Source organism: Podarcis erhardii, assembly GCF_964252035.2.
Source record: "Podarcis erhardii genome assembly, chromosome: 17".
Taxonomy (NCBI): Eukaryota; Metazoa; Chordata; class Lepidosauria; order Squamata; family Lacertidae; genus Podarcis; species Podarcis erhardii.
In genome coordinates, this window is record NC_138515.1 from 28847060 (window position 1) to 28874043 (window position 26984).

General features: G+C 39.7%; 1 protein-coding gene across 1 annotated transcript in view; it reads left to right on the top strand.

Annotated features, from left to right (window-relative positions):
* Positions 1-1137: 1137 nt before the first annotated feature.
* TEX15 (testis expressed 15, meiosis and synapsis associated) overlaps positions 1138-26984 on the top strand; it is a 30733-nt gene continuing 4886 nt past the window's right edge. Inside the window, exons 1-7 of the mRNA XM_081844685.1 lie at positions 1138-1318; positions 7624-7759; positions 11090-11255; positions 12157-12403; positions 13257-13403; positions 17561-17723; positions 19606-25235. Of these exons, the coding sequence (XP_081700811.1) occupies positions 1142-1318; positions 7624-7759; positions 11090-11255; positions 12157-12403; positions 13257-13403; positions 17561-17723; positions 19606-25235 (6666 nt within the window). The 5' untranslated portion in view covers positions 1138-1141. The remainder of the gene's footprint in view (positions 1319-7623; positions 7760-11089; positions 11256-12156; positions 12404-13256; positions 13404-17560; positions 17724-19605; positions 25236-26984) is intronic.

Consider the following 26984-nt stretch of genomic DNA (forward strand, 5'->3'; position numbering starts at 1 on the left):
AAAAGGTCCAAAATTAAAAAAAAAATGTCGCTTCTACTATAAAAAGCTCAACAACTTTTGAGGTGTCCTGGTTTGTAGGTTTTTTTAAATATGGCAACCCATTACATAGGAAAATCAGAAGCTGACGTTATACAGGACAAAGTCAGACCATTAGTCCACCTAAGCTCAGTATTGTCTGCACTGACTGCCAGCAACTTTCCAGGGTTTCAGCTAGGCGTCTACACTAGCTTTACCTGATGTTAAGGAGTGAACTTGTAAGCTTTTGTCTGCTGTTACCACAAAACCTGTAGGGATGGGAAACCTGGTGCAGAAATAACCCGCTATTCACCCTGAGGTCCCAGGGCGGGTTGCAAGGTTGCGGATTTGTTGGAGTTATTTTTTAAAAAGTGGAGGATCCATGAGGATCCGTGTAGATCCGCCTTTAACCCAGACCCCAAGTTTGCAACCATTTAAAATACAGCGTTAGGTACAACTTGCGATTACAAAATGCAATCACGCACATAAAAAAACACAGCGTGGGTCCTGGAAACACGCATCTCAAAACCAAGGAAAAGCGGTGTGTCTAGTTGTGTTATTTTCTACCCTTCTTTTTGACCAGTCTCCAAATTGTCATGAAATTCAGCTTCCGTAAGAACTTTGCAATTGCACAGCCTTCAAGCCACAGATCTGTGAGGAAGAAATGGGAGAAAGAACGAATGGGGAGGGGTGGGCAGCTTTTAAAATAATGGAACTGAAAACGAAACAAGACAGAAAGTGTTGTCTACTAGGTCCTAGAATATCCGACGGCTTCTGAGGTGCTGCCTTGAACTGTACTAATCTCGGGAATTTCCAATCTGCTTGAACAGTGTGTGTTTGTGGTGAAGTTTTCTCACTTGTTTATGTCATTATTCAGTTTGGTTGGGGTTTATTATGGCTGGGCAAACCAACCGTCCTTGGGTTGGCTCTACGCCTCGGAGGCGAAAAATAAAATAAAATATGCTTGGGGGGGGCGGGGCGTCGGAGAGCGGTTATTTCGGAGCGCGAGAACCTCCGTCCCTTGGCTCCGCCCCTCCCTCGCACCGCGCGCTGCACGTGGCGGGGGCGGAGTTTATAAAGCCCGCTGCGGGAGCGGGCGCTCTCCATTCGCCCACCGGCCGCCGCGATGGTGGCGGTGGCGCGGCAGCAGCGCACCGAGGCCGGGCACGCTGTGGCGACAGCCGGCGTTGCCGGCGCCCTGAAAAGCTCGCATTCGAAGCGCAGGCCGGAGGGATGCTTGAAGCCGACGGGACGCGAGGAAAAGGGAGCGGGGAAAAGGGACGGCGGCTGCGGAGGCGAGAAAGTGAGTGGCCGGCCGACAGGTTGCTTCGCGGGGGTCGGCTAACGGCTTCGCGCGGTTTCCCCATATATCACACTTCGGCGCCCGCCTGCGGCTTCTCTCTCTCGCCCTCCGCGGGTCTCCTGCTGGCCCCTCAGCCCCAGCGAAACCTCGCACTCGACGGGGGGACCCGTTGAAATCAACGGCGAGGTCGCTCACGGTTAGCTAACCTCCGTTGTTTTCAGCGGGTCGACGCTCGCACTTCTGGAGTCCCGTTTCTAATAGCCGAGGACGAGAAGGGCTTGAGGGAAAACCACCCAAGCCCTCCTCGCGTTTCTTGTTGCTCAGCAACGGGGCTTTAAGGCGCCTGCAAACTGCTCCTGAACCTGGAGGTTCCATTTTACTGCCCGGGCTAATAGCCGTTGGCGCGAGTCCCATGGCCACGAATTTCGCAGCGCCTCAGGTTACATACGCTTCAGGTTACAGACTCCGCTAACTCAGAAATAGTACCTCGGGTTAAGAACTTTGCTTCAGGGTGAGAACAGAAATCGTGCAGCAGCGGCAGCGGGAGGCCCCATTAGCTAAAGGGGTGCTTCAGGTTAAGAACAGTTTCAGGTTAAGAACAGACCTCCGGAACGAATTAAGTACTTAACCCGAGGTATCACTGGAAAAGCGTGCTGCGAAATTCGTGACCACTAACAGAGACGGCACTGTTTTATACATACAAAAGGGTGCCGCCTGTGTTAGTGGTTACTTGCATGCCCCGCTGCGGAACCGAATTGGGCACATTTAACTTTGCGCCTTCCGTCCGTGTGAGAGTGGTTCCCCCTCCCCCCCCCCGGGTGGATCTGGACCCTGTTCATTTCCCCGATCCCCGCGAAGCCCTCTTGTTTCTCGACATCGCTGAGGTTATAAAAGTAAATGCTGTTATTGTCACTTCGGTTTTGTAATGGTGGTGGCGGCAAGATTTGGTGGTGATAAGATTTAGCTTCTTGCTCTAACTCTTGATAGTGGTGAGGAATATGTTCAATGCGCGCAGCAGGTTTTGGATTTCGTGTCTCTTATTAGAGGTAGGGCTGGGAACGAAGGAAGAATAAAGGACGGCGCTCCTGAGTATTACTGTGGGAGTTCGTAGTTACAAGTTGTGAAACTTAAGCCATCTGAATCTAGAAAGCAGAAATACAGTTCTGAAATTGAAAGTTGGAACCTCTCATTCATTCTCTCTCTCTCTCTGTGTGTGTGTCTGTGTGTGTGTGTGTGTGGTTGGTCGGTCTGTCTGTCTGTCTGTCTGTCTATTTGATGTGAAAGTAGTTAGTCCAGTTTGCATTTTGGGTCCTTTTCAATCGTAACAATTAAAAAACACCCATCTAGGTACCCATGTTATTAAATCTAGAATAAATGCTTTGCCTTTGGTTCTGAGCAATCACACCATGCCCTCAGTTCACTCAAATTAAAACCTACATGTTGCCCATACATATCTGTTGAAATTAGTGGGAAGAATTACCCATTTACCTTGGTAAGTATATTTAAGGTGATTAAATTATTTTAAGGGCTAACTTAACTGGTGATGTGTTATTTACACAGTGCATCCCCCGTTTGTTTCTTGTTTTATTGCTGAAATGTTCCCACTACTGTTTGGAAGAGTATGTAGGGCCATCATAGTTTACTGAAAATTAAGTTCAGTGCAAGAGGTTGAAGATCGCAGCCTAATTTGTTGTAATGCTGTCCCCTCTGGTAACACTTTGAAAATGATTATTTAACTTGAGAGCATGCATATATTCGCTGAAGTTCATAAGGTAAAAGTGATCACTAGGTGAGCCTATTCCTGCCTATGATAGTTTATTCTCTCGTATCCAGCTAGTTACTTTACCTGTGTAAAGCATTTTCAGAAATTTGTTGCTGATTGATATTGTTTTTACTTGCTTTTTTTAAAAAAAACTGCTTTATTGGGTTTTCTAAAATTACAATGAAGAAGTGCAAAGTTCCCACTCTTTGTCCTTGTTCATTAAGGTGAATCTCATAGCTAAAACAGAGTAAATGCAAGACTTAAATGAACCCTGAACAGGTTAAGAAGAAAATCCTTTTTAACAATCAGTGGGGTTTCTGAAGTTAGTTTGATTGAGTTTTAGATCTTTTTAGAAACTTTTACTTTACACTAGCGTTGTGTTGTGGTCTGTGTTTGTTTGCATAATGGACAAATATATTCTCAAAAGGTTAAAAAACAACTATATTATGACAGTTTGGTTTGATTCATTGTTGATGTAGTGTTTCATTTGCTGTAGAGTTAAGTAACTTCCAATCCAGATTTTTTTAAAAAAGAAAATCTTCCCATGAAAGGAAGTATTGAAAATCCTTTCCAAGAAACGAAAATCTTCCCAAATAATTGGTTGGAAAGGTATCTTTAAGCAACATATCTCTGCTTGGTTTTGGTTTTCATAGCTTGCATATTTTAATTGTGATATTTCAAAACGGTCCAGCCACTCCTGAAAGTAAGGGGTGGGGGGTAATTAGTGTAGCAAATGGAGGAATAATAATTACCATAATATACCCTTGGTTCAAATATTCTGTAGAAAATGTTATAAAGTTAACAGACACAAAATACACCAGTTTTGTTACTAGCATTTTCAAGTGCTGATGTTTGGATGTTTTATCTTGCCACCCAGAAAAGAATTAAAGTACATAAATGAGATTATGTTTAAGAATTCTACACTTTTATAGAATTTCTAGCTTTTAAATTGTGTGATTTGTTAGGGTAATATCATAAGGGAATCTTGTGTCTACATGCTATACCTTTAAATCACATTCAAAACACTTTTTCCTCTCAGAGTTCTAGGTATTGTAGTTTGTTAATGGTTGCTTGGAATTGTAACTCTGTGAGGGGTAAACTATAGTGCTGAGAATTCTTTTGCGGGAGGAAATGCATTGTAAGTGTTTAGGCAGTTTAATATTAAACTTCTGAAAAGTTATTAGGGGCAAAACATAGAATATGTCAACTGTCCTTAATTGCATCAAAGTGAACACCACATCAAACTAGTTTAATAGATTTGCAAAATGCAGCACAAGCAATTGAATATGTTGTGTAGATAATAAGGCAGACTTGCTCACTTCTGCATGGCTTTCAGAAACATGATTCTCTTTACTAGGAGATAGGTCAAAAATTGAATTAGTTTCTATTTTCAAGCTACATGGATATGACTATATTTATACATGATCTATGAAACGTGTATCCTGTTTTTAAATCTGATTTTGATTAGATTGTATATTCTAGAGAGTATTTTTATATATTCTACTGTATTATATATTATAATGTATTCAACGTTATAATGTTGTAGCATGTGGTGGAGGAGTGGTACTTATGAATTCTCATCTTCAGCATTGTTGTGGCTTATTGAGAAGAGAGCTGAGGTTGGTATTGAGCACATGCACCAGCAGGAATGCTGGATGAACTCCACTGGTGCATTTGCACCATATTACCACCTTGTTCCTCTCCTCCCAGTAAGCTGCAGACTGGAGGTCAGGACAGTGCTGCCACATCAGCAGCTGCTACTGTGGTAACTCAGCGTGAGGAAATAATTGAACAGAGCAAAAGCATAACAGACATGTCAAAAATATAAAAAGTCTGAACACTGTGATTGGCAGTTCTTAAAGAGAAATCAGAATTTTGTTTGCTCTAGCAGTTCTGGTAAGATCGGTACATAGGCAATGGTTTAGTATTGTGCCATACTTTATGGTGTAACTTTCTGTCTTTTTTATTCTGTATTGAAATGCATATTCTTCCTAGAAACATAAAAAATAAACTAAGCTTGATTTCAGAAATTTGTTACTGCAAAAATATTTCCGTATGTTTAATATTCAGGGAAGGAAACAACTCTTCTTTAAGTGACAGCTGTTCTGGGATGCCTTGTGCCCAATGTTAATTGCACAGTTCATAGCCCTCTAAACATAAGGGTACATTTTAGGAGAAACTCCCAAACAAACCTTCTTTGTCACAGATCTGTAATTTTTTTTAATGCTATTCAAAAAGTAGAAAACTTTATTAGAAGTTTCTCAGTACAGTGTGCTAAATCTGACCTTTTAGTATCAAATATCAACATGCTTACAGGTGATCTTAATCTGCATACTCTCAATGATGGTTTTGAATCAGAGTTTAGGAAGATAGCATGTCAAGAAAACTGCAGTGTCCTGGAGGGTGAGAATTAGGGTTTGGCTGGGTGCATGCTGAGAAGCTGAAAAATTCCGGAATTCTCTCTTTGCCTGTATCCTATTAGCTATTGAATGTTCAGGGTTGGGTCTAGAAGCCCTGTAGCACTATGCAGCACAGCAAGAGTTTGGGGGAGGCAGGAGTCCCATTTATTTCTTTAGCACATCTGAAGATCTCTCCCCACCCAATCCTGCCGGCCTGAATAGATATTAGATTGGCCACTCTGGAAACAGAATGATTGATTCCTGGACTGGTACTGTGAAATGATCCAACAAGGTTCTTCATGTGCTCTTGATCTTAGTTTTTTTGGAATGCTCACTGATAGTATGCATCCCACAAATAATCTCTGGGCCACCACAAATCATACACCCACACCTCCAGAAAAACTTTATAAGATGGCATTGAATCTTGGCCAGTGCCACACTGAGCAGAAGGCACTGATAAGTGCATGTACCCAAGCCCTTTACAGTATCTTGCACCAAAAGTATTTGGTCATATGTCAATCAGTGTCATCTCATAGAGGGTGTTTGGGGTTGCCCAAATATTATTTTTTTGTAATGGTCATAGAACTGTTTTGATTGGAGAAAATTAGTGTTGATTTTGAAAGCTATAGTCATCCAATCATGGATATGCTTGTTTTAGAGGTTCAAGGACAGACTTTGACTGGTTGACCTGTATTTTGATCTTCCAGAGAAACAAAGAACTAAAAACTTGTAAGCAACTTCAGTAATTCAGTGTGCCCACACACTTTTCTTTACCCTCACCCCCATAGACTGCATATCACTGTGATAAATACTGGTTGTGTAAATTGTCTGCAGTTGTATTGATATTCAAAATGTTACATATTGCTGGAGATGCCTTTGGTGCTAATAGATCTCCATGAATAGTTTATGGTCCTTGGAATACAATTCTGTAGAGAATGAAAATAATAATGTTGGAGACTTCTATGCCATTATTTTTGGCTGGGAAACATGTACTGTATCTCCCTCTAGTGCCTAGTTCATAAATAACAGCCCACCATAATTCATTCCCTTAGCTCAAGAGTTACTGCTGTAAAAACCACTCAGAATTGCTTCTGAAATACTAATAACAGTATTTGGTTGATTATTTTACCTTATAGTGTTGCATTCAACACCAGTCCAAGTATACCCATTGAAATCAATGGATAAGACTAACCTAAGTTCCTGCCAACCTAGCAGTTTGAACACACGCCAAGAAAAGTGCAAGTAGATAAATAGGTACCGCTCCGGCAGGAAGGTAAATGGTGTTTCCGTGCACTTCTCTGGTTTTGGTGTTCCGTTGCACCAGAAGCGGTTTAGTCATGTTGACCACATGACCTGGAAAAACTGCCTGTGGATAAACACCGGCTGCCTCGGCCTGTAAAGCAAGATGAGCACTGCAGCCCCAGAGTCATCTGTTACTGGACTTAACTGTCAGGGCTCCTTTACCTTTTACCTTTTTAGGTTCATTTAGTTCAGTGGGTCTACTCTGTAGAACTTAGGATACAAACCATAGTTGTGAAATGTGATACTTCAGATAAAAATGCAAGAATAAAAGCAGTTGCAATTTTTCATATACTTAAATTTAATATGCTTACACGTATTTTAAATTTCTACTTGCGTCTCTCATTTAAATATGTTGCTGCATGTTCTTCAGTGCGAAACAAAAGTAACAACTGATAAGCCAATTTAATTGCAGTTACCGTAGGCAGTTACTGAGCGTAGTGGTATGGGGGGGGGAGCCTTAACTTGCCCACACTGAAATGCATTCTTTTATTATTAAACTTTTGGGGTGGAAAAGAGGCATTCTTGCTTCAGAGTTAATAGGGAAATTGAACATCCAGGTGCAGTAGGAATTAAAAATAGAAATGGAATGGGCAATGATGGAAGATATTTATAGACAATAAAATAATTGTGTAGAAAGCAAATGTTACTACTACCACAGTTATTGGCATTTTTATCGCTTTTCAGTCTACAAGAGTTCCCAGAGTGGTGTACAAATTTCAGTGAGGACACTCCCTGCTCTCAGGCTCAAGATTTATGGGACAAAAGAAAAAGAGACTGGGAGGGAATAAGAAAAAGCAAGTTACAGTTTTAATAACAGTTTCTGCAATTCATTATTGATTCAGGTTGAAGACAAAATAGAAAAGGAACCAAAGATGGAAGTGATACAGAAAAACAGAACGTCAAATACAAAGGGTATATTTTTGCCAGATCAAAGTCGTTTGAAAAAATTTACCATCCCTAAAAGAGCTCCTGATAAAGGTACAGTAGACAAATAACAAAATACTTTTTGATCACGTGTTATAGATCTGCCATAATTTAATAAGCAAAGAAACAATGTGATATGTGATAGAAATTGTCATTTTCAAACAGTTCATGTCATTGTACTTCAGAAATGTATACTTTCCCAGGTCAGTTGTATCCTGACAGTTTCTGATGTTTATAATAGGAATTGACACTACCTGTGCCTTTTTGTCTCTCCCCTCTTCTGAAGAGTTTCCCCATATGATTGGCTGTGGTAGCATCCGTGTCGGGAGGAAGTAAAGTTATTGGTCCCACAGGACAGAGCTTTCTGCCATAGCACCAACGTTATGGATTGTTATCCCTAAAATGAGTTGCTTGACCTTGTCACTACAGTTCTAGTCAACAAATCCAAACCTTTTTATTGTGCCAGGCCTTCAAATTTTAGGTTTAGCTTTTACCTGTGCTGGATTTATCCTTGTTTTCAACGTTTTTTTATTTTGGTTCATCCCATCTTCAGCCTTTTTATTCAATAATACTATTCTGTGAACTCCAACAGAGATGTACCTTTGTTATCCATTATAATCTTTCAATAAAGATTGATCGAATTGTTTGTTTTTGTAAATTATTCTGTATCAGATTCAAAATTAAGTCACATTTGCAAAGAGAATCTTAATGGTTTACTTGTGTTTAAGCATCCTTGCCAGTTGTGGGAAGTGGCAGATATGCTAATACTATTATCATTATTATTAAATTTAAATCCTGCCCTTCCTCCCAAGGAGCCTAGGATGTCAGATTCTTCTGAGTACAGTAGAACCTCTACTTACCACTGGCTCTACTTGGGCCCAATCCAAGTTGTGACCGCAGCAAACCCGGAAGTAAATACCGGGTTTGCTGCTATTCATGCACGTGCGGAAGTGGCTTCTGCCATTTGTGCACACACAGAAGCGGCTGCCGCCATCTGCACATGCGCAGAAGTGTGCCGCCGCCGAATGCACCTGTGCACAACGGCGCTTCTACCAGCGACCCAGATCAACTTACAGACGGACCTCCGGAACTGATTACGTCCGTAAGTAGAGGTTCCACTGTAGTTCTTCCTGCAAGGATTCCCACCTTCTGCTTTAAATATTGTCCTCCACTATGATGTGCCACCACTTCCTGAGTAATTGTACGGAGAAAAAGGGCTGCTCCCGTTAGGGATGCACAAACATGCTTCAATCTGTTCCAATATTTATCTGCACTTTCATCTGATACTTTCTCTTCCACTGCAGTTGGTTTATTTTGTACAAGTCTATGTTCCGTTTTATCTACTAACGCAGAAACATACGTAGCTTTTATAGAGCATGTAGACATGCATGAATCAAACAGATATTTACAAATTTGTTACCTCTGTGTATTGCTTTTCAATTTTAATTAATTTCTACAGGGAATGCCCTGTTAGTCTTTTGCAGCAAAACAACAAAGGGCTTAAAAATCAAAGTTAATGAAGTGCCTAATTGACCAACATAATGCTATCCATGGTTGCAAACTTAATCATGTCTAATAGTCCCATTGTATTCAGAGGGGCTTACTTCCAGGTAAATGGGGTTAGGATTGCAGCTGCTCTTGCTACCTTGATTTTGCCAGCCCAGCCACTATAAACTTGCCATCCTATCTCCTTTCCGTCACCCAGGCATCAGCTACATTTCATTTCGTAGTTCAGTTAAAAGTCAAGAAAATCTGAAGGATGAGGGAAAGGAAGATAATTTTAAATTTAATGTCACTTTTAAAGCAGAAAGTTAAGGTGGTCAGTAATGGGTAGTCAGAGCCAGATGATTCTTTCTACTTTGACAAAGGGACCTCTTTCCATAGGGAAAGAACAGCATGAAATGATGCATTCAAATGAGTTTGAAAACTCATAAAATGTAGCAGATTAAGGCTAAATCCTAACCCCATTTACCTGGCAGTAAGCCTCACTGAAGTTCACTGAGATTTACTTCTGAGTAAACATGGTCATGATTGTAGTCTTGGTTGTATCAAAAAATAATTAAGAGCAAGAAAAGTAAAGAGGCTCTTGTATACCTCAATAAATATGCAAAAACTGTATGATGCAAAACAATTGACTTACGTATTTATAACATGTGCATGTTAAAAAGTTAGTTGTCAAGAACAAAGGTGAAAGCTTTCACAGGAAGACTCCTTGCCACAATGGGGGGTATGCATGAAAAATGGTTTACAAAGGGGCATGAACCATCTGAATTTTCTCAATCTCTACTTGTATTCTTTCAAATAAAGGTTGACTTGAAGCCTGCAGCCAAATTAACTTAAATCAGTATGTGAACTTCATAGTTTTGCAAGGTCACAATGCTGCCATGACAGTAGAAGCCATAGCTAGCATAATTCCTCTGACTAAGCAACCATATTCTTTGAACTGTTGACCAGCCTTCCTATAATTCCTGTCTGTCTCTCATCCTTCCATAACACCTGTTCTTATGCACTGTGAATTTTCTTCAAAGCTTGCTTTCTGATTACCATTCTTGCCTGAGTTTCCTTTCTCTTCCTTTTCTGTTTATTTTTATCACATAGAGGGGGACACCATTCCTAATAGGGATTAGTCCCCCTACTGGAGAAAGGCAGGGTCTTCAACTTGCAATGTCGTCTCCAGAGGGACAGTTAGGTCTTCATGTTTTTGTGTGTGTGGAGAGAAATGCTTGCTTGAGTGGTTGTTTTGTGTAAATTGTCCCTTTGGCTAGTCCTTCCTTCATCATGTTTGCTAGATCATCTGAGTAAGTTTTTTCACTGTGTTTTCCTGGTTGGCTGCCCCCCTTCGTCATTTCTTTATTTTAAAGTTTTGTTCTCGCCCTCCACCCTTCCATCCCACCCTCTCCATCTTGTATCTCACAGATTGGTGGAAACACAGACGTATATTGAGGGGCCAGGAGAGGAAATAGGAACCCAGTGGTTTCTTTATATCCTAGGACCACTTCTCAGTCCTTTCGCTGCCTCTGTGCAAATTTTAATCGAAGCCAAACTGGCAGCTTCCCTTTCCTTACAGAAGCTGGATTGGAAACTCCTTAGTACCTAAGCAGCAGGATGCTTCATGCCACCGCACCAGTTCAACCAAGCAGTGTCACATGTGCCCCTGTATAACATAGATACTACTTTAACTGGCAATGAATTAATTTCCATGACCTAATTTAAGCAAGATTTTCTCTCCTGAGATTTTTTACTAAACCTTGTAACTTGACAGTAATGTCTTTGGGAGATTCTTTTGCCTGTGACCATCACTGTGTTGCCAAGAATGTTGCTTAGTAATCCCCATGACTGTAATTCTAATAGATTTCTTAAAACTTTTTATTTATTTGTTTTTAGGTTTACTAACGGAGTGTTCCAATAATCAGAGAGACAGTAATGAGATTAAACAACGGCTGATTCAAAGTTGCCTTGACAAAGAATGTAACCTCGAGTCTTTGTGGCAGTTCAATAAGATAAAAATGGTTCACAATAAAGATCTGGAAGAAGAATTTGTCGCAAAGAGGTGAATTGTGCTTATATGAAGAGAAATTAATCCATTTTATTTTATCATATTTGTCTTCCAATAAGTTTATACTCCCAATAAGTTTATATGTGGTGTTTTCTCACTGTATTCTAAAAACAATTACATGAAAAAGAGAGAGAGACTGACTTGCCCAACCCACATAGTGAGCCCCTTCATGGCTGGGGTTTGAACCCATGTCTTCTCCATTCCAGATCCAACACGCTTGTCCATTACATGTGCAAAAGCTATAGGAGCCCTATCAGAAAAATCAAACACACACACAACTAGCTATCCATAGTCATAATTGACTACAGATGCTGAAGTTTAGTTCTGCTTTCTCCTAGTCCCATGGGCTTAGGCAATTCCTTCTCCAGTCCTGAGCCATACACATTGGACTGCGTGATGTGACTCTCTAGGCCACCTGCCTTCCCTTTTGTTACACCCCCCGCATCCTGAACCACATATGCTAAGCTCCATTCTGCAGGAAATACATGCCCATTCATCCTGAATTATCCACTTCCTTGAAACTCACATGGTTCAATGGGTTGTAATAGCAAGATTAACAGTATTACATTTTTTCAGTTTTAGAGATAGGCAGCAGCTTTACTCATCAGACCGGACTCTCTTTCTTGGATATAAAACAATCCATGGCATGTAGAAGAGCCATCATACTAAAACAGCCAATTACAATGTACTAAAGAAAACCATCAACTATTAAGCAACCATCCATTTGCAATGTGGTCAGGGCCAGATTGTTACCTTTTCTTGCAAGTGGGTATAAAGAAAATCAAATACACCAGTATTATGAAATTGCTTATAATCTAAGAAAGTGAAGAAGCATTTATCTGAAATGTATATAATTATTTGGAAATGTGTATAATGTGTTATTTTTCATTGCTAGGACTAAGTTGCGTGAAGCAGGAAGGCAAGATAAAGAAACATCTAGCTTTTTACTTGTCTCTAACAAGGAAGTCTCAAACATTTGTCAGAATGGCCTGCACACTGGTCATTCCAAGAAAGAACAACTAAAAATTATGAAGGAACTTGGAAATCCTCAACTTGGCATATATTTATTCAGACACATTGACGTTGCTCTGAATTATGCATCCGAACACTCAGTCCCAATAGAAAATATCATTATTTTCAGGGTAAGTTTTATACAGAAATGGTAAATGCTAGGCAAGTGTGTAGCATGAGGAGTCGTTTTATGTCCGAATATTTTATCCCAATGATTTTTTTTTTCTGACTATAATGCATTTTTGTATGCAGAAGCCAAATTTAAGTTGCTAGGTAGGATGCTGAAAGTTGGGACCGATCTCTGAAATGCTACTGGCTCCATGTGCAAGGCCAGCTAGACAGGTGCAGCTTTATAGTCTCAATGCGTGGGTCAGACGATGGTGTTGGGAGGAGCAGTTTGGATTTGTTAAGCGCTGAGTGTGTTCCAGTCACAACAAAGAGGTAATTACAGGCCATCTTCAAACTGAGCGAAAAGGCAGTCCTCATTCATAATCTAACACAAAAATACCATCAGATAATAGTGGTTAGTATACCTCAGATTCATATACATTTTTACTAAAATCTTAAGAATTTATATTTTCATTTCCTATGCAGGATTTAAATATCTTGCATTTAGACAAGTGTTATGTCTACTCCAGCTATTAAGTTTTTATACTGAAGCCTCTATGGGTGAGTGATAAAATCACATACTGTTTTTTTAAAGAAACCCTCCATCTGAAATCAGAATATAGGAGTACATTCTTGATATTTGTCTGTGGTGTATATTTTATTTTCATGTTCGTTAACTCACAGTTCATTATTTTACATTGACTTTTTTTAAAAAAGTTATATGCTCTTAAGGGGATTGGCACTTTTTTCTGTGTTTAAAAAAACTTTGTTCCATATACTTACTTCATAGGAAAGGATGTCCAGCTAGGTAACTGAATGCAATCATATGAGCATTTTACTGAAAATAATTCTGTTTTCTTTGATTTAATCTGATAGGTTCTCTTAGGAAAAGTGAAAAAAATTCAGCCTCCTAAAGGCAAGAAGAAAGTTGCTTTGGATCCAACTCCAAAATTTGATTGCCACATGTCCAGAAGTCATCCTTCAGTTAAGGATTCATTGGAGGACCAGGCCATTGGTTCTTTGGTAGGGAATCCTTAACTTTTGCACATGCGACCTAATCAGATGTCATATTTCATTATGCTTGTTGTATTCTTGAAACTTTGTTCTTTTATTTTTAATGTTTATATTCTATTATTAATTTATTATTATGAGTGCAGAATACAACTTAGAAACAGTACAATCATCAGGGGCTGCTGCAAAACTAGAAAGCTGTTTTGTAAAAATTGTAAAACATGCTGGAACGCCCACCTTAATAAAGTCTTTGCCCAACACCCAAAAGACATGTTGACACCAAACTATCTTCTCTGAAAAGGGCACTCCATAACTGAGACCCCATGACAGGGAAGGTCCCCTCTCTGGAGGAGGTCTTCAGATGAAGAAGGAAGGAATGGTATTTATTGTTGCTGTTGGGTTGTGATGGGATTTGAAATGTGAAAAAAACACAGACTCTGACCTGACCATTTTGCAGCCATGGAAGTTTTGAAACCATTTTCAAAGCAGACCCACAAAGAGCACATCATAGTTTAAGGTGATAAAAAGCACTCCTGACCACAGTCTGCACTTGCTAGTGTTAACTCTAGAAACACTACCAATCTGCAAACTTGGTGCTTTAGGGGGAGTGCAACTTCCCATTTCCACCCATAGCATGTCTCCCAAACCACAGCGCCCTCATCTTTGAAGATTTAAGTATAAGATAGCCCTTTTGCAGGTGGCACACTGCTTTTTTTCAGTGGACCCGCAGAACTCTTTCCCCAAATTTATGACAATCATGTAGGTTTGCCTCTGAAGACAGTTCGGAAACTTTAGCTAGTGCAGAATTCAAAAGCAGGTTGCTCACCTGAGCAAGAGGGTTTAAGCATATTACACCGATCCTGGTCCAACTGCGCTGGCTACTAATTAGTTTATGGGCCCTATTCAAAGTGCTGGTTTTGACCTATAAAGCCTTAAATGGCCCAGGACCGCAATACTTCAAGGACCGCCTCTTCCCATATGAACCTACCCAGACCCTGAGATCATCTTTTGAGGTCCTTCTTCATGTGCCTCCACAAGAGATCCAGAGGGTGGCAACATGAGAGCAGGCCTTTTTTTGCAGTGGCTCCCTGTCTGGAATTCTCTCCCCAGGGAGGTTTGCCTAGCACCTTCATTATACACCTTTAGGCTGTTCTGGCTTCTGGGATAGCTGTGCAGCCTGCAATCACTCCATAAGACGCACACACATTTCCCCTTTTTAGGAGGGGAAAAGTGAGTCTTATAGAGCAAAAAAATTGTATTCTTGTGCAATTAGATAATACCATTTTTTTGCTCTATATCTAATTGCACAAGTTCCATAATGGCAACAGGAAGCAGATTATCTCACAGTAGGCAGATAGAACTATATTTAGTCAGCTAAACAGCTGGGCAGCACTAGACTCTAAGCAACTGGGAAACTCTGCAACATAAACCCCCATCATAGCTGCTATCGCACAAGCCTGGGTGGCAGTAGCAAACGAAATGCATTTTGACCCATTTGCCCACTTTGCCATCAGACGCAATCTACATATAACAGCCAAAAATCTTGACTTAAGAAAAGCATGGGCAGAGTGAGTATCTCTCACAGAACATACATACATAATTTTTTTTGTGTGGCGTCTTTTCACAGTTCAAGCCCATGGGGGACTCTAACTCAAAACCCTGAGATTTAGCATCTCATATTCTGCCAATTGAGCTAACATCAGAAAATGCACAACTAAGTGGAACAACCTCCACATAAATCACAAGATCTAAAGTAAAGATAAAATAATAAAGATAATAAAGTATATGAGCAAAATTTGGCCCCGATGTCCTGAGTGCAGCAGACACACCAGATCTCTTGCAAACAGAACATACCATCACCTCAGGAAAACTCAGTAAGTCCCTATACACATTAGTATGTAATACCCTAAGGCCAATTAGACATAAGTGAAACCAAGAATTAGAAGCCTGTCTGATAACTGCACAGTGGGGAAAGGACCTGTGTTGTGTCAAACGACGTACCCATGACATTAGACTTAGAAAATATTCCTCCACCAACACACCTTGGATGCATGGACCTAATACCCACAGATCATTGCTGTTGATGTAAACCATGTGTAGGCAAACTAAGGCCCGGGGGCCAGATCTGGCCCAATCGCATTCTAAATCTGGCCCACAGATGATCTGGGAATCAGCGTGTTTTTACATGAGTAGAATTTGTCCTTTTATTTCAAATGCATCTCTGCCCTGTAATCAAACTCTTTGGGACAGAAGTACAGACTAGAATTAACTTGGTTCTGGACAAATCCGTGTTAAATAGGAGGCACCAAGATAATAATTGGCTACATACCTGCCGGGAAGGCAGGTTTCATTGAGCCATGCTCACAGCAAAATGAATAACCCTCCCAACATTGAAAGCCCAAGTCACACCAGACACAGAGAACTGGATACAAGACCTACATGAGAGAAAATTCTGCTCTATAAGCTACATAAAAACACACCCTTCTAAGAGATTTGGAGGACCATTTGGGGACTTTTCACCAAGTAGTACCTATAGCCGGAAGAAGTGGGAGACATAACAAAGGGATGGAAACTTGTCCAGTTCAACAGTTCATAATCTGGGACTCAGAGCATCGACACCCATTTATCGTCACCCTTCTCTGAGCACATGAGCCTGAACAGTGAATAACTTGCCAAACTACCAAACAGGAGAAATTAAAAAGTTGTAAAAAGAATAACAAAAGGGTGTGTTTGTGTTTGTGTAACTGAAATCCAATGTGCAAATACCAGAATGGAAGGGGATGAGTTTGGGCCACTCCATCATCTCTCATGGGATGTGGATGTCTGCATATGGCTAAAGAGTTTTGTGTGATGATTGTAACAGCTTGGGGGTTGATTTCATTCTAACCAACTTGCTTTTACAATAGCTTTTCATGATTTTGGTAGCAATTGCTTTATAGCATGGATGTCCAACCAGTAGATCGCATGTACAAAAAGTTACCGGGGGGGGGGGGAGTTTATAAACTCTGTGCAACCCTCCCCACAAAAAGCTCAACAACTCTGGGCAATCCACCCACCCCACGCACGTTCCTCCCTCCAATGACAGTGGGTAGATCACTGCCAGTTTTTTTTATATACTGGGAGTAGATTGCAGTCTCTTGGGAGCTGGACATGCCTGCTTTATAGTTTTGAGTTCATACAGACAGGGATAATGCTTCTGTAATTGATCTAGTCGGACTCCTTTATGGTGCTAGGTGCACACAGGCCTCTTGCTTCTGGCAGGACTGACAACTGGGATGGAGGCAGGTCAGGAAACTGCTGCAGGAAGCAGTATGACTTACTATTTTGATTACTATAATGCATTGTATGTGAGACTGCCTTTGAAGGAGGTTCAGAAGTTTCAGTTGCTGCAGAATATGTTCCTTTTAGTATTAGGGCATTACAAGCACATGACAGTACTGTTATCATCTTTACTGGCTACTGGTCTGTTTCATTTACCCATTCCAAGTGCTGGTTATGACCATTTAAGCCTGTCAAGGCTTGAGAACTTGGTATCTGAAGAATCAGCTCTTCACCTATGTGCTAACTGAAGGCTCTGGTGCTGAGCGCATTGCAAGCCCTACCGTTATAACCCCAGAGCGGACCTGACTGGGACAAACCTTCACTCAGGTCAACTTGGGAGCCTGGAAGCCCAGTTTTATTGCTGATAGGCTCCCGAGTTCTTGTGGGAATTTTGGCAAAGGAAGACAGAGTTATGTCTTCTGTGTTAGAGGCCGGAAATGTTGGCTGTGCAGCTGAGCTGCAAAGACTGCTCTCAGTAAGACAGGGAACAGGTATATATAAATAAAAAATGTAAATTAAAAAAAAATTCTACCCTTTTCAGAGTTTAAGGCAGCTTATAATCAAATATTGAAATTGCAATAAAATAAAACAACTAGTAATTCAAGCTCTTACATTAAATATTTGAATGTTTCCACAATAACTATAGTGTTTTTAGATTTTTTCTTTAATTTTAGTTTTGTATCATGTTATAAATGGAAGGTGAGATATATTTTAAACTAGTGGATGTTTTACAAGTCAATTTTGCTGAAATATGACCAAAACCTGAAGTTATTTTAGCAGTCTTTGTCTAGGATGCACTTTTACTAATCCTGCAAGTGATATTCTTGTGATATTTTTCATATTTGCAGATATATTTTTATGAATACAATGAACATTCAAAACCAGTGGACAAGCCTAGGCAATGCCTTCCATATGCAGTAATAGAAGTAAAGCGCATTAATCAGAAAAATGCAACTGTCTCTGCTTCAACACCTATGCAGTGCAGACCTCAAAAATTGCCTAAGCATGTGGGTAAGCTGATTTTATAAATGTGTATTTCTTATTCTTAAATTAATACACATGCCTGTTTCCGCCCCCTCCCATTTTGTATGACCCTAACCCTAACCATGCTTTGTTCAGCCACTCTAGATGCTCCCCTATGCTACAGTGGCACTGGGCTTTGCTCACCTGTGAAACATCTCTTGTTTGTTTGTTATTGCCCTAAGGTCCCTGGGCAGGTTACAGCATTAAAATACAATATTGAAAACAATTCAAAACAGCTTATAGCCATAAAAATAAGATGGGCCCTGAAAACATCCATATTTCAAGTGTCAAAAGCAAGGGTCTTCTGAATTCTCCGAAACCAGATGCACTTCCGTGGGGAGGGAGTTCCACAGCTTAGGGCCCACTACAGATAATGCCCTCTACTGGCCTACCCCGAGGCTTTGACAAACCATGGGTTAATGTGAATGCATCTGTTTCCTCAAGTCTTTGTCTATTTAGATTGCCTTTTTTTTCTTGTGTCCTTCAGCTATTCTGTTTCTCTACCAATTCACCCTGCCTTCTTAGTACTCTTGTCTGTCGTCTCGCCTCTCTTTCTGGCAGCAAGGTTTAGCTTTTTCTGTCCTTAGATCTAGAGTGGTCTTCAAAATAAAATTAAAAATCCCCTTTTATTGCTTTCACCTGCCTTCTCTTGCATTTCTTTCCTTTAGGCAGCAATCCTAAGTACACTTATTTGGGAGGAATTTCTATTAAAGCCATTGGAACTTACTTCTGAGTAAACATACATACATACATAAGGTAAAGGGACCCCTGACTATTAGGTCCAGTCGTAACCAACTCTGGGGTTGCGGCGCTCATCTCGCTTTATTGGCCAAGGGAGCCAGCGTACAGCTTCCGGGTCATGCGGCCAGCATGACTAAGCCGCTTCTGGTGAACCAGAGCAGCGCACAGAAACGCCGTTTACCTTCCCACCGGAGCGGTACCTGTTGATCTACTTGCACTTTGATGTGCTTTCGAACTGCTAGGTTGGCAGGAGCAGGGACCGAGCAACGGGAGCTCACCGCGTCGTGGAGATTCGAACCGCTGACCTTCTGATCGGCAAGTCCTAGGCTCTGTGGTTTAACCCATAGCACCACCCGCGTCCCCACAGCGCCACATACACCTTATTTTTGCCTCCTGGTATTCGTCCCTGTTTATGAGCCTGCTGCCTATTCCAGCCGAGGGGAACTTTTGGCATAATTAAGCTTCTCAGGCCTCCCCAATTGGCTTGCAACACTGGTTTGGACAGGCCACACCCACCCGTCGCTAAACTGATGTATGTTGCCACGCATGGCACTGGTAAAGTCATGGCAGCAAATGCTCCCAGTTGTGCCTTTGCAACCACAGCTTGAATTCGATGTTATTTAAATCTCTGGTGAAAGCAGCATGACTTGCATATGGTGCCAAATTAAAACGGCAGAATGCAAGCCATAGCTGCAGATGAATCATTGTGAGTGCACTCTTAATGCACTCCAGTTGTTCCTTTCCCATGCCTGATGTCAGATGCGCTCTAGCTTTTCTCCCTTTCTTCTCTTTCCGTCTTCTCTCCTTGTCCGTGTAGCTGTTCCTTCCTTAAAGTCTGTCTATGCAAAGTTATTTTCCATCCAGACTGACCTTTTTCCTCACAGAATGTTGTGAATGTTCAGTTTGTTCTTTTTAAAAAGAAGATTAATGATTTGTTGAAGTGTTAGGCACATCAATTTGTCTACTTAAGTTTCAGTTGCTCAGTAGCCAATACTTCGCAACTGTTCTTTGATGTCATAGGAAGCATCACTCCCAGAACTGCCACATTTTAACCTGAAGATACTGCACACAGTTTGGTCAAAAATATTTTCACAACCCTATACTTTAATCTGTTTCCTTGTATTTACAGGAAGAGGAAGAAGACTACCACTGGAAAACTGTACACGAGTGACAAGGATAGGCAAAAGCCAACTCATCTATGAACATTTCAGAAAGCCCACGATAGGTTGTGCAGTAAACTCAGAAAATAATGCATCTCCTTCATTTTCTGGAGGCCTTCAGAACTGGAACAGCTCTATAATTGAAACCCAAATGAAGCCCAAATCTACTGGAAGGTGGGATTCCCCACATATACAAACAAATGAAATTAATCTTCATTGTTCCCCTGATCTGGATGTCAGCAGAAATGTTAGAAGTGCCCATATTGAAAACTCTTCTTTGAAAACTCATCCTGAAGTTTCTCCTGCCTGTGATAGCGGCTCAAGTACTGTAATTACTTCAAAACTGATTAAGGATCCAAGGTTAAAAAAAAGGGAACAAGTCCTAGAGAAGCAAAATGGAGAAGCAATCTTGGATAGGATTTCACAGTGTGAGAATGAGCTGGACTATAACTTGGAAATGAAAGTATCTGCTACTCTAAGCATGCCATATCCTGTAACTGAGAATTCTCTTCTTAACTCCAAGAATGCAGTTGGTCAGAAGCAATATATGGAGAAAACATATTTGGAAGAAAATTTGGAAGGGACTATATTGCCATCTGTGTTAAACAGAAATAAAGATTCCCCAGTGAATGGTGAGCAAGGGTTAAGTACTGTCAACAAAAACATTTTGGATTCTCAGAATACTGATACAGATCACTGTTTGAAAGCATATGTAGGTGATAGTTCTTTAAAATCAAAGGTCTGCAAAACTAATAATTCAGACAGAACCCTTATGGAAGATGTAAGAGGAGAAAAAGGAACAAGACATTCAAAATTGCCCTCGTTACACCTAAATCCTTCTAAAACATTGATTAATGAATGGAAATTTCCAGACCAAAATCCAGAAAGTGCAGCATTTGGCAATTATAAGATGGGAGGAGAAATGGAGAGCCAATTACAAGAAGATGGTGCTTACATTTCTGAAATGCATTGCTCAACCAATTTGGATACAAAATGTGCTCAAAACAATTTTACTTCATCAGAGGAAGAACAGAATGATAGTGCTAACAGTTGTAGTCTCCAAGATTACACATTACAGTCTGAAGTTTGTAAAAAACTGCATATTTCTGAAAATGTTATGGGAGAAGTCTGGGATGAAGATCTCAGTGAGCAGTCTATAGAGAATCAAATGGATGCAGAGAATTTTGAACAAAATGGGTGCCATGCGGTGACAGAATTTGAAAAATTCAATAAGATTGAAGCACCTGTAATCATTAATAAATCAATATATACAGCATGTGAAGTAGCAAACAGCTCAGTAGGTGAAAAAGACTACTGTACTATAGAGAAAGTAAAAGATAATTCTATCGGAGAGAGAATGGTGCATCAATCCCCAACTTCCTGTGGAAGTGACACAGTAATGAGAAATTTTAATGGGAAAAGTGTGTGTCTTCCTGAGTCAGTTTCATTGGATAAAAATATTTTTAGAGATAGCAAAGAATGTCTTCTTTCCTCAGGAATATTTGTTGATGAACAAAGGAACTGTAAAACAAACACCACAGCAAATACCAGTGATTTTGATCAAATATACACAAGCGAGTTGGAAGAAAAAGGTAAAAGAGATACCCCTACAATACAGATGCCTTCCTCATCAGAAAGTTCAGCAGAGGAAACATCAGAAAAAGAAGATTCTGTCGAGGAGGACTGGATAAGTGATATAAAATGCTGTATGGAGACTTCAATGGAGCCTGAAATTTTGGATTCAGAAAGCTCAGGTTCTGACTTTAACTTCAGTGGTCAAGGTAGAGGCTCAACAACAGAAGGAAAGCTGATAAACAATAGAAAAGAAAAATGTGAAGACCTACATAACCAAGCATTTCTAACTAAAGGTACAGACATGGTGACTTATCAAGAAAAACATTGCACTGCCTCTGTGATAAGTACCTCTGTTCCTGTACCTTTGGAGAATATAAAGGATATAGAATTTAAAAAACCTCAATCTCAGTCTGAGATTTCAGGTCTTTCAAATGCAAATTTTGAAGAGTTGAACAGTAATTCCTCTTGTGAAGATGATAGTCTAGAAGTATTTGAACAGGATTTAGAGGTAAAATGCAATGACCAGAACCTGAACATTGTTAGTGACTTTGAAAATACATTAGGAGAGTGTAAAAAATGTATCTCCACACCACAGCCATGTAAAAATGGAAACTATTGGGAGAAAAAGGATGTGTATCATTATTTACAAAAGCGTATGGATTGGGATAGTCTCTTAGAAAAACCTAGTCAGAGTACAAAGGTTTCTGGAAAGCCCTCTGTGGAAGAGAATAAAAATGATTCGGAAGAAAAACCTGAATTGTTTGTATGTCCTGACCTGCAGATTACAATCACCAACATAATTCAGCCAAAACTGAATTCCCCTCATAGCTCTTTCAGAATGAAGACAGATATGGGGAAATGTTCAGGACATAAAAAGGATATGAAATGGTTGCAGGAGAAAAATACCAAACATCACAGAAGGAAAGAACAGAACAATTCAGAAGAGAAGTATATATTTTCTTCATCGTCCAAGGGACAAGTTGAAACATTTGTGCAGTCTGAAGAGTATATTAAGAATGTTTTGAATACTCTTAACACTCAAGCATTGTTATGTAAAAACAAACATCTTTCTCAAAAAATAGATGGAGCAATGTTTCACTTAAGAAAAGCACATCGAAGGGTTCAGAAATCTTTAAAAATATTAGCAAAAGCTGGAAGGAAAAAATCAAGTGAATCATCAAAATCATGTGAAGTCCTACAATGTGGATCTTCATCTAGGTGTGTTTCAGATATGCCTTGTAGCTGTGATAACATGAGAAATGCAAAACTAACTAAACTTCAAACAGCCTCCAAGAAATCTACTAGCTTAGATACCATGGAATTGAAAAGTACAAAGCCAAGCAGTGACAAACACATTATGAGCAATGAGCAGAACATTCATTTAAATGTCGTCTCTGGATATAATACCCAAGAAAATGTAAGTACCAGCATGGTAAGCACAGAGCACGACATCAGCTCTGAAGTTAATAGATGTACAAGCAAAGATAGTGCAAAACATTTGAATACAGCTGTTGAGAAAAAGGAGTCATGTGTCAATCGAGAAGACAAAAGAAAAGATGAAAGGACTTGTGACTCTGATATCAAGGCAAGTGCAATTAAACTTGCCATGCCAGTTCAAGCGGCATTAGAATCTTCTGCAAAAGTGAACATTTTAAAACCAGATAATATTTCCATAAGGCTGGAAAATGTTTTTTCTGATGAAAACGAAGCTCTGGAAATAGCCCCAGCACCGCAAATAAAGATAAGTTTGAGTGCCAAAGCTTCATCCAATGATTACGAACTGTCTCCTGTGTCCTTGGAAAACAACTGTTTTTCAAATGAACCTTTTAATAACTGCAGAGACCTCAGTCATGACATCAAACATCCAGAAGTAGGATTTGAACAAAAATCCCTTGATTTTATCATTAAAATATCAGAGATCTTGAGAAAGGCAGATGAAACCACATCTTTGAATGTATTACTTGAACAACTTATATTTTGCAGAAGCATTCTTCCCTCCTTTGTTAGAGCTTTTGAAAAAAAGCAGGAATGCTCTTCTGAACATGTCTTGGTTTCGAGGGAGATACTTGAGAGTACTGAAAGAAAGATGCAGGCTATTAATAAATTGAAACCTTCTGCTATAGAATCCCTGATTGAACTACAGATTATAATGGAAACCATTGAATTCATTGAAAATAAGAAGAGACATATAGAAGGTGTACCAACCTTCCGAAGCTTGCTTTGGTATGATGATTCACTGTGTAGTGAGTTGTTTGGTGGGGAGTCAGGTTACCAACAACAATCAAATTTCTATCCTGCTTTTCAGAGAAGACTAGAATACAATGCTCTTAATGAGTTACAAACCCATCACAAACAATTAGTGGATGCCTTTAATAACACAAGATGGGAACATAATTCTTACTATTCCTTCTTGAAGTTGAGGCGAGAAATAGAGGAATGTGAACAAGCAATGAAAAGCAATTACAATTTCTCTGATTTTTTCCTTTCTGTCCCATATGTTTGTGGAGCTAACTTTGGAGATACTCTTGATGACTTAGAACATGCAAGAAAAAATACAGTAGATTTAATAAGCAAATCTAAAACTCCTGGCATTAATCTGAGGACAGAAAAGGAAGAGCATCTTTGGGTCATGATGGATATTATTGCTACAAAGGTAGAATTCATAAAAACCTGTGAAGATGTGAATATTAAAGCATCACTGTTTGGACTTGAGCACATATTTTTTGATGCTGCTAAAAGTCTTGCTTGGACAGAAAAAGTTAAGTTTATAAATGGAGATTTTAAAGGTGAGGAAAGACAAGCAATCAAAATAAATGAAGCTGACCTATCTAAGCTCTATGAGACTTATCAGCTTATGATAGAGGAGTTTGGAAGACGAAATTTCAACGGTGCTGTTGAAGAACAGACTTTCAAGAAATCTTCAGTGGACTCTAGTAATTGTGAAATGGCAAGCAAGCAACAAGAGGCAAATTATTGTATTACAAATTCCCTCATTGTACGCCAGGATATTGGTTGTATTGGTGAAATATTAGGTGAAGCGCAGTCTTCAGATACTGAGAGATTACAACAGCTCTTGTCCAGATGTACAGAGCATATGGAAATGTTGAAACAGTATTTTCAGATTTTACAGGAAGAGAGTGACAGTGTTTTGATCACAAAAGAAAATGTGCTGGGATTCTTGAAAAATGGTGGCATAAATCCTGTCATTTTGAAACCAGAAGCTGTTGAGGTGTATGCTGAAATGACAATGGTATATGAAACAGTTCTTTTTCTCCAAAATTCAATAGCAAGAAGAGTAGATAAACCAAGATTTCGAAGTTTATTATGGTTTGATACATCACTTACACCTGAACTTTTAAGATGTCAAGAAAAAATGGCTTCCTTCTCTTACCGGAAAGGCAACCTTATAGAAATTATAGACTCTTCCATCTCTGAACTTCAGAATGAGTGGAAAGCTATTCATGGCTTCGCAAAAAATTTGAATTGCTCATATGCGCTTCATCTTTTCTCAAGGGAGCTCAAAGAACTTTCAGAAACTAAAAACCTGCTGCAAACATCGAAGTCCTTCAGTTCTATGTGCGTCAACTTGGTACCGTATACTATAAGTTTAAACTATGGAAGTACTGTGTCTGAACTAGAATATAACTACAATCAGTTTTCTTCACTTCTTGACAAATTGATAATGTGTGAAAGGAAGGATTTAGGAAAAATGGCTCACATTATGAAAATAATGAAGACTATTGAGCATATGAAGTTTATCTGTTCTAAGCAGGAAAAGTCACCTTTGCCCCTCATTATATATCAAATGGTTAAAAACTGGAGAAAATCTTGCGAGTTGAAAAGGCATGGACTGGATACCACTGAGGGACATGGCACCAAACACAGTATGTGCAGCAGTGGCCCACCAGCTTCCCAGGCCTCAGATTCCCAGTCTCAACACAAAAGACCTGCCAGTATCACTTCAGAAGATTGTTCCAGTTCATCTGAGGAGACGAGTGATCCCTCACGTACAAAAAAGATAAAGGTAAAACCACTTGGCTCAACACTTCTGTTTTTAAAGAATGATATAGTGACAATGATACATACTTGTATTTGGTTCTAAATATATTTAATGTATTATTTTTGTTCACAAATGTGGTGATAGAATTCTTCAAAAATACTGCAAGCATTACACATGGCTACTAGTCACAATGTATGTGTATTGCCCAGCATTTGCAATATTGCTTAGAAACACTGCCTCTGATACTGGAAATTGTATTGCGGTGACTAGTGACCGCTTATGTTTTAACTAAGCTTTTTATGGGAAGATGGGTAGTATTAGTGGCATTCCAGGAACACTAAGGGCATATTAAATTACCGAATATTTCAAATAGGGATGTTGCAAATATTCCAACGGAGCTTGCAAAAAACATAGGATTGATGAGAGCAGGGCTGTCCCAGCCTTCCCCACTGCCCAACACCAAAACTCCTTGCTGGGGCATGGAAAGGATGTAGGAAGTGGCAAACAAGCCTCAGGTCCTGCAGGATTATCTTTTCCCACAAAGGACTGAGATTACTGCAGTCTCATTCCTCATGAGAAAGGATGTTATGCTAAGGTATCAAAAGTGCCCTCTACTGCTTTCCATGTTCTGCCCAACCCAAGGTATATTATTAGACCCCTGGAGTGATGCAAATCATCCTTTGTATCTTTCTGAGTGCATTCCAGGTCTTTGTGAGGATTTAAATAGAACAGTCTCAAAGAGGTCAAGCCTTTGTAAACATTTAGTCTGAATCTGTCTAAAAGTAATCCAAAAACACCATAATCATCATAGACTTTTATTACTCTAGCCATAGGCCATGGCATCATTCAGAAAAATAACAAAAGGAAAAACAGCAATAACCATAAAAAGAAAAAGTAATCACATAGTGAATGAGTTTTGGTCTAGGCTCACCTGGATAGTAGAAGTGTGCATGGACACGAAAACTCATACCAGTAACAAACTTGGTCTCTAAGGTGCTACTGGAAGGAATTTTTTTATCTGGATAGTAGAGCATTGGATCAATGTTGTGTAAGGCCACCATAAGGAACATTATTACGGTTTTGTAAAACCAAGTAAGAAAATAATCTGGTGTTACAAACTAGCCCACCTACTATTGCAGTTATGGAGGTTTGAAGAGGTTTCCCACCAATAATAATCCTCCTGCCATTAATTGTATGATTAATATACAATTAAACGCTTGTATCTGAAGATACTATTAAGAAGGGAAATATTTTTCCTCCCCCTTTTATTAAAGATTTTATTGGGTTATAAAAGTACATGCCTCTCTATTTTCAGATCATAAAGTCCTTTTTCGAATCAGTTATATTCAGTGTGAGAAATTGATGTTGTATATAGTATAAGGTGGGGGGGGTTAGTAAACTTTACTTCTTTTACATAGTGTATTTGCAGTGCTAATGGAAATACATGCACAACTGGAATTAGCAAGGAAATTTACATTGGTGGTACCCTTACTTCTAGTTAAGAAGTTTTGTTTTGCAAAACTGAAATAGAGAATATAATCATTTCTTAGTTTGTTTCATAAAAATAATACACCGCTTGTAGAAAGAAGAAAACAACCCTCAAAGTGATTTGTAAAATCAATAACAGTGTTTCCCAGACTTGGGTCTCCAGCTGTTTTTTGACTACAAATCCCATCATCCCTAGCTAGCAGGGCCAGTGATAAGGAATGATGGGAACAGAGTCTTGATCCAATCTAAAGTCTTGTCCAACAGCACAAAAACGCTTTCCCATTG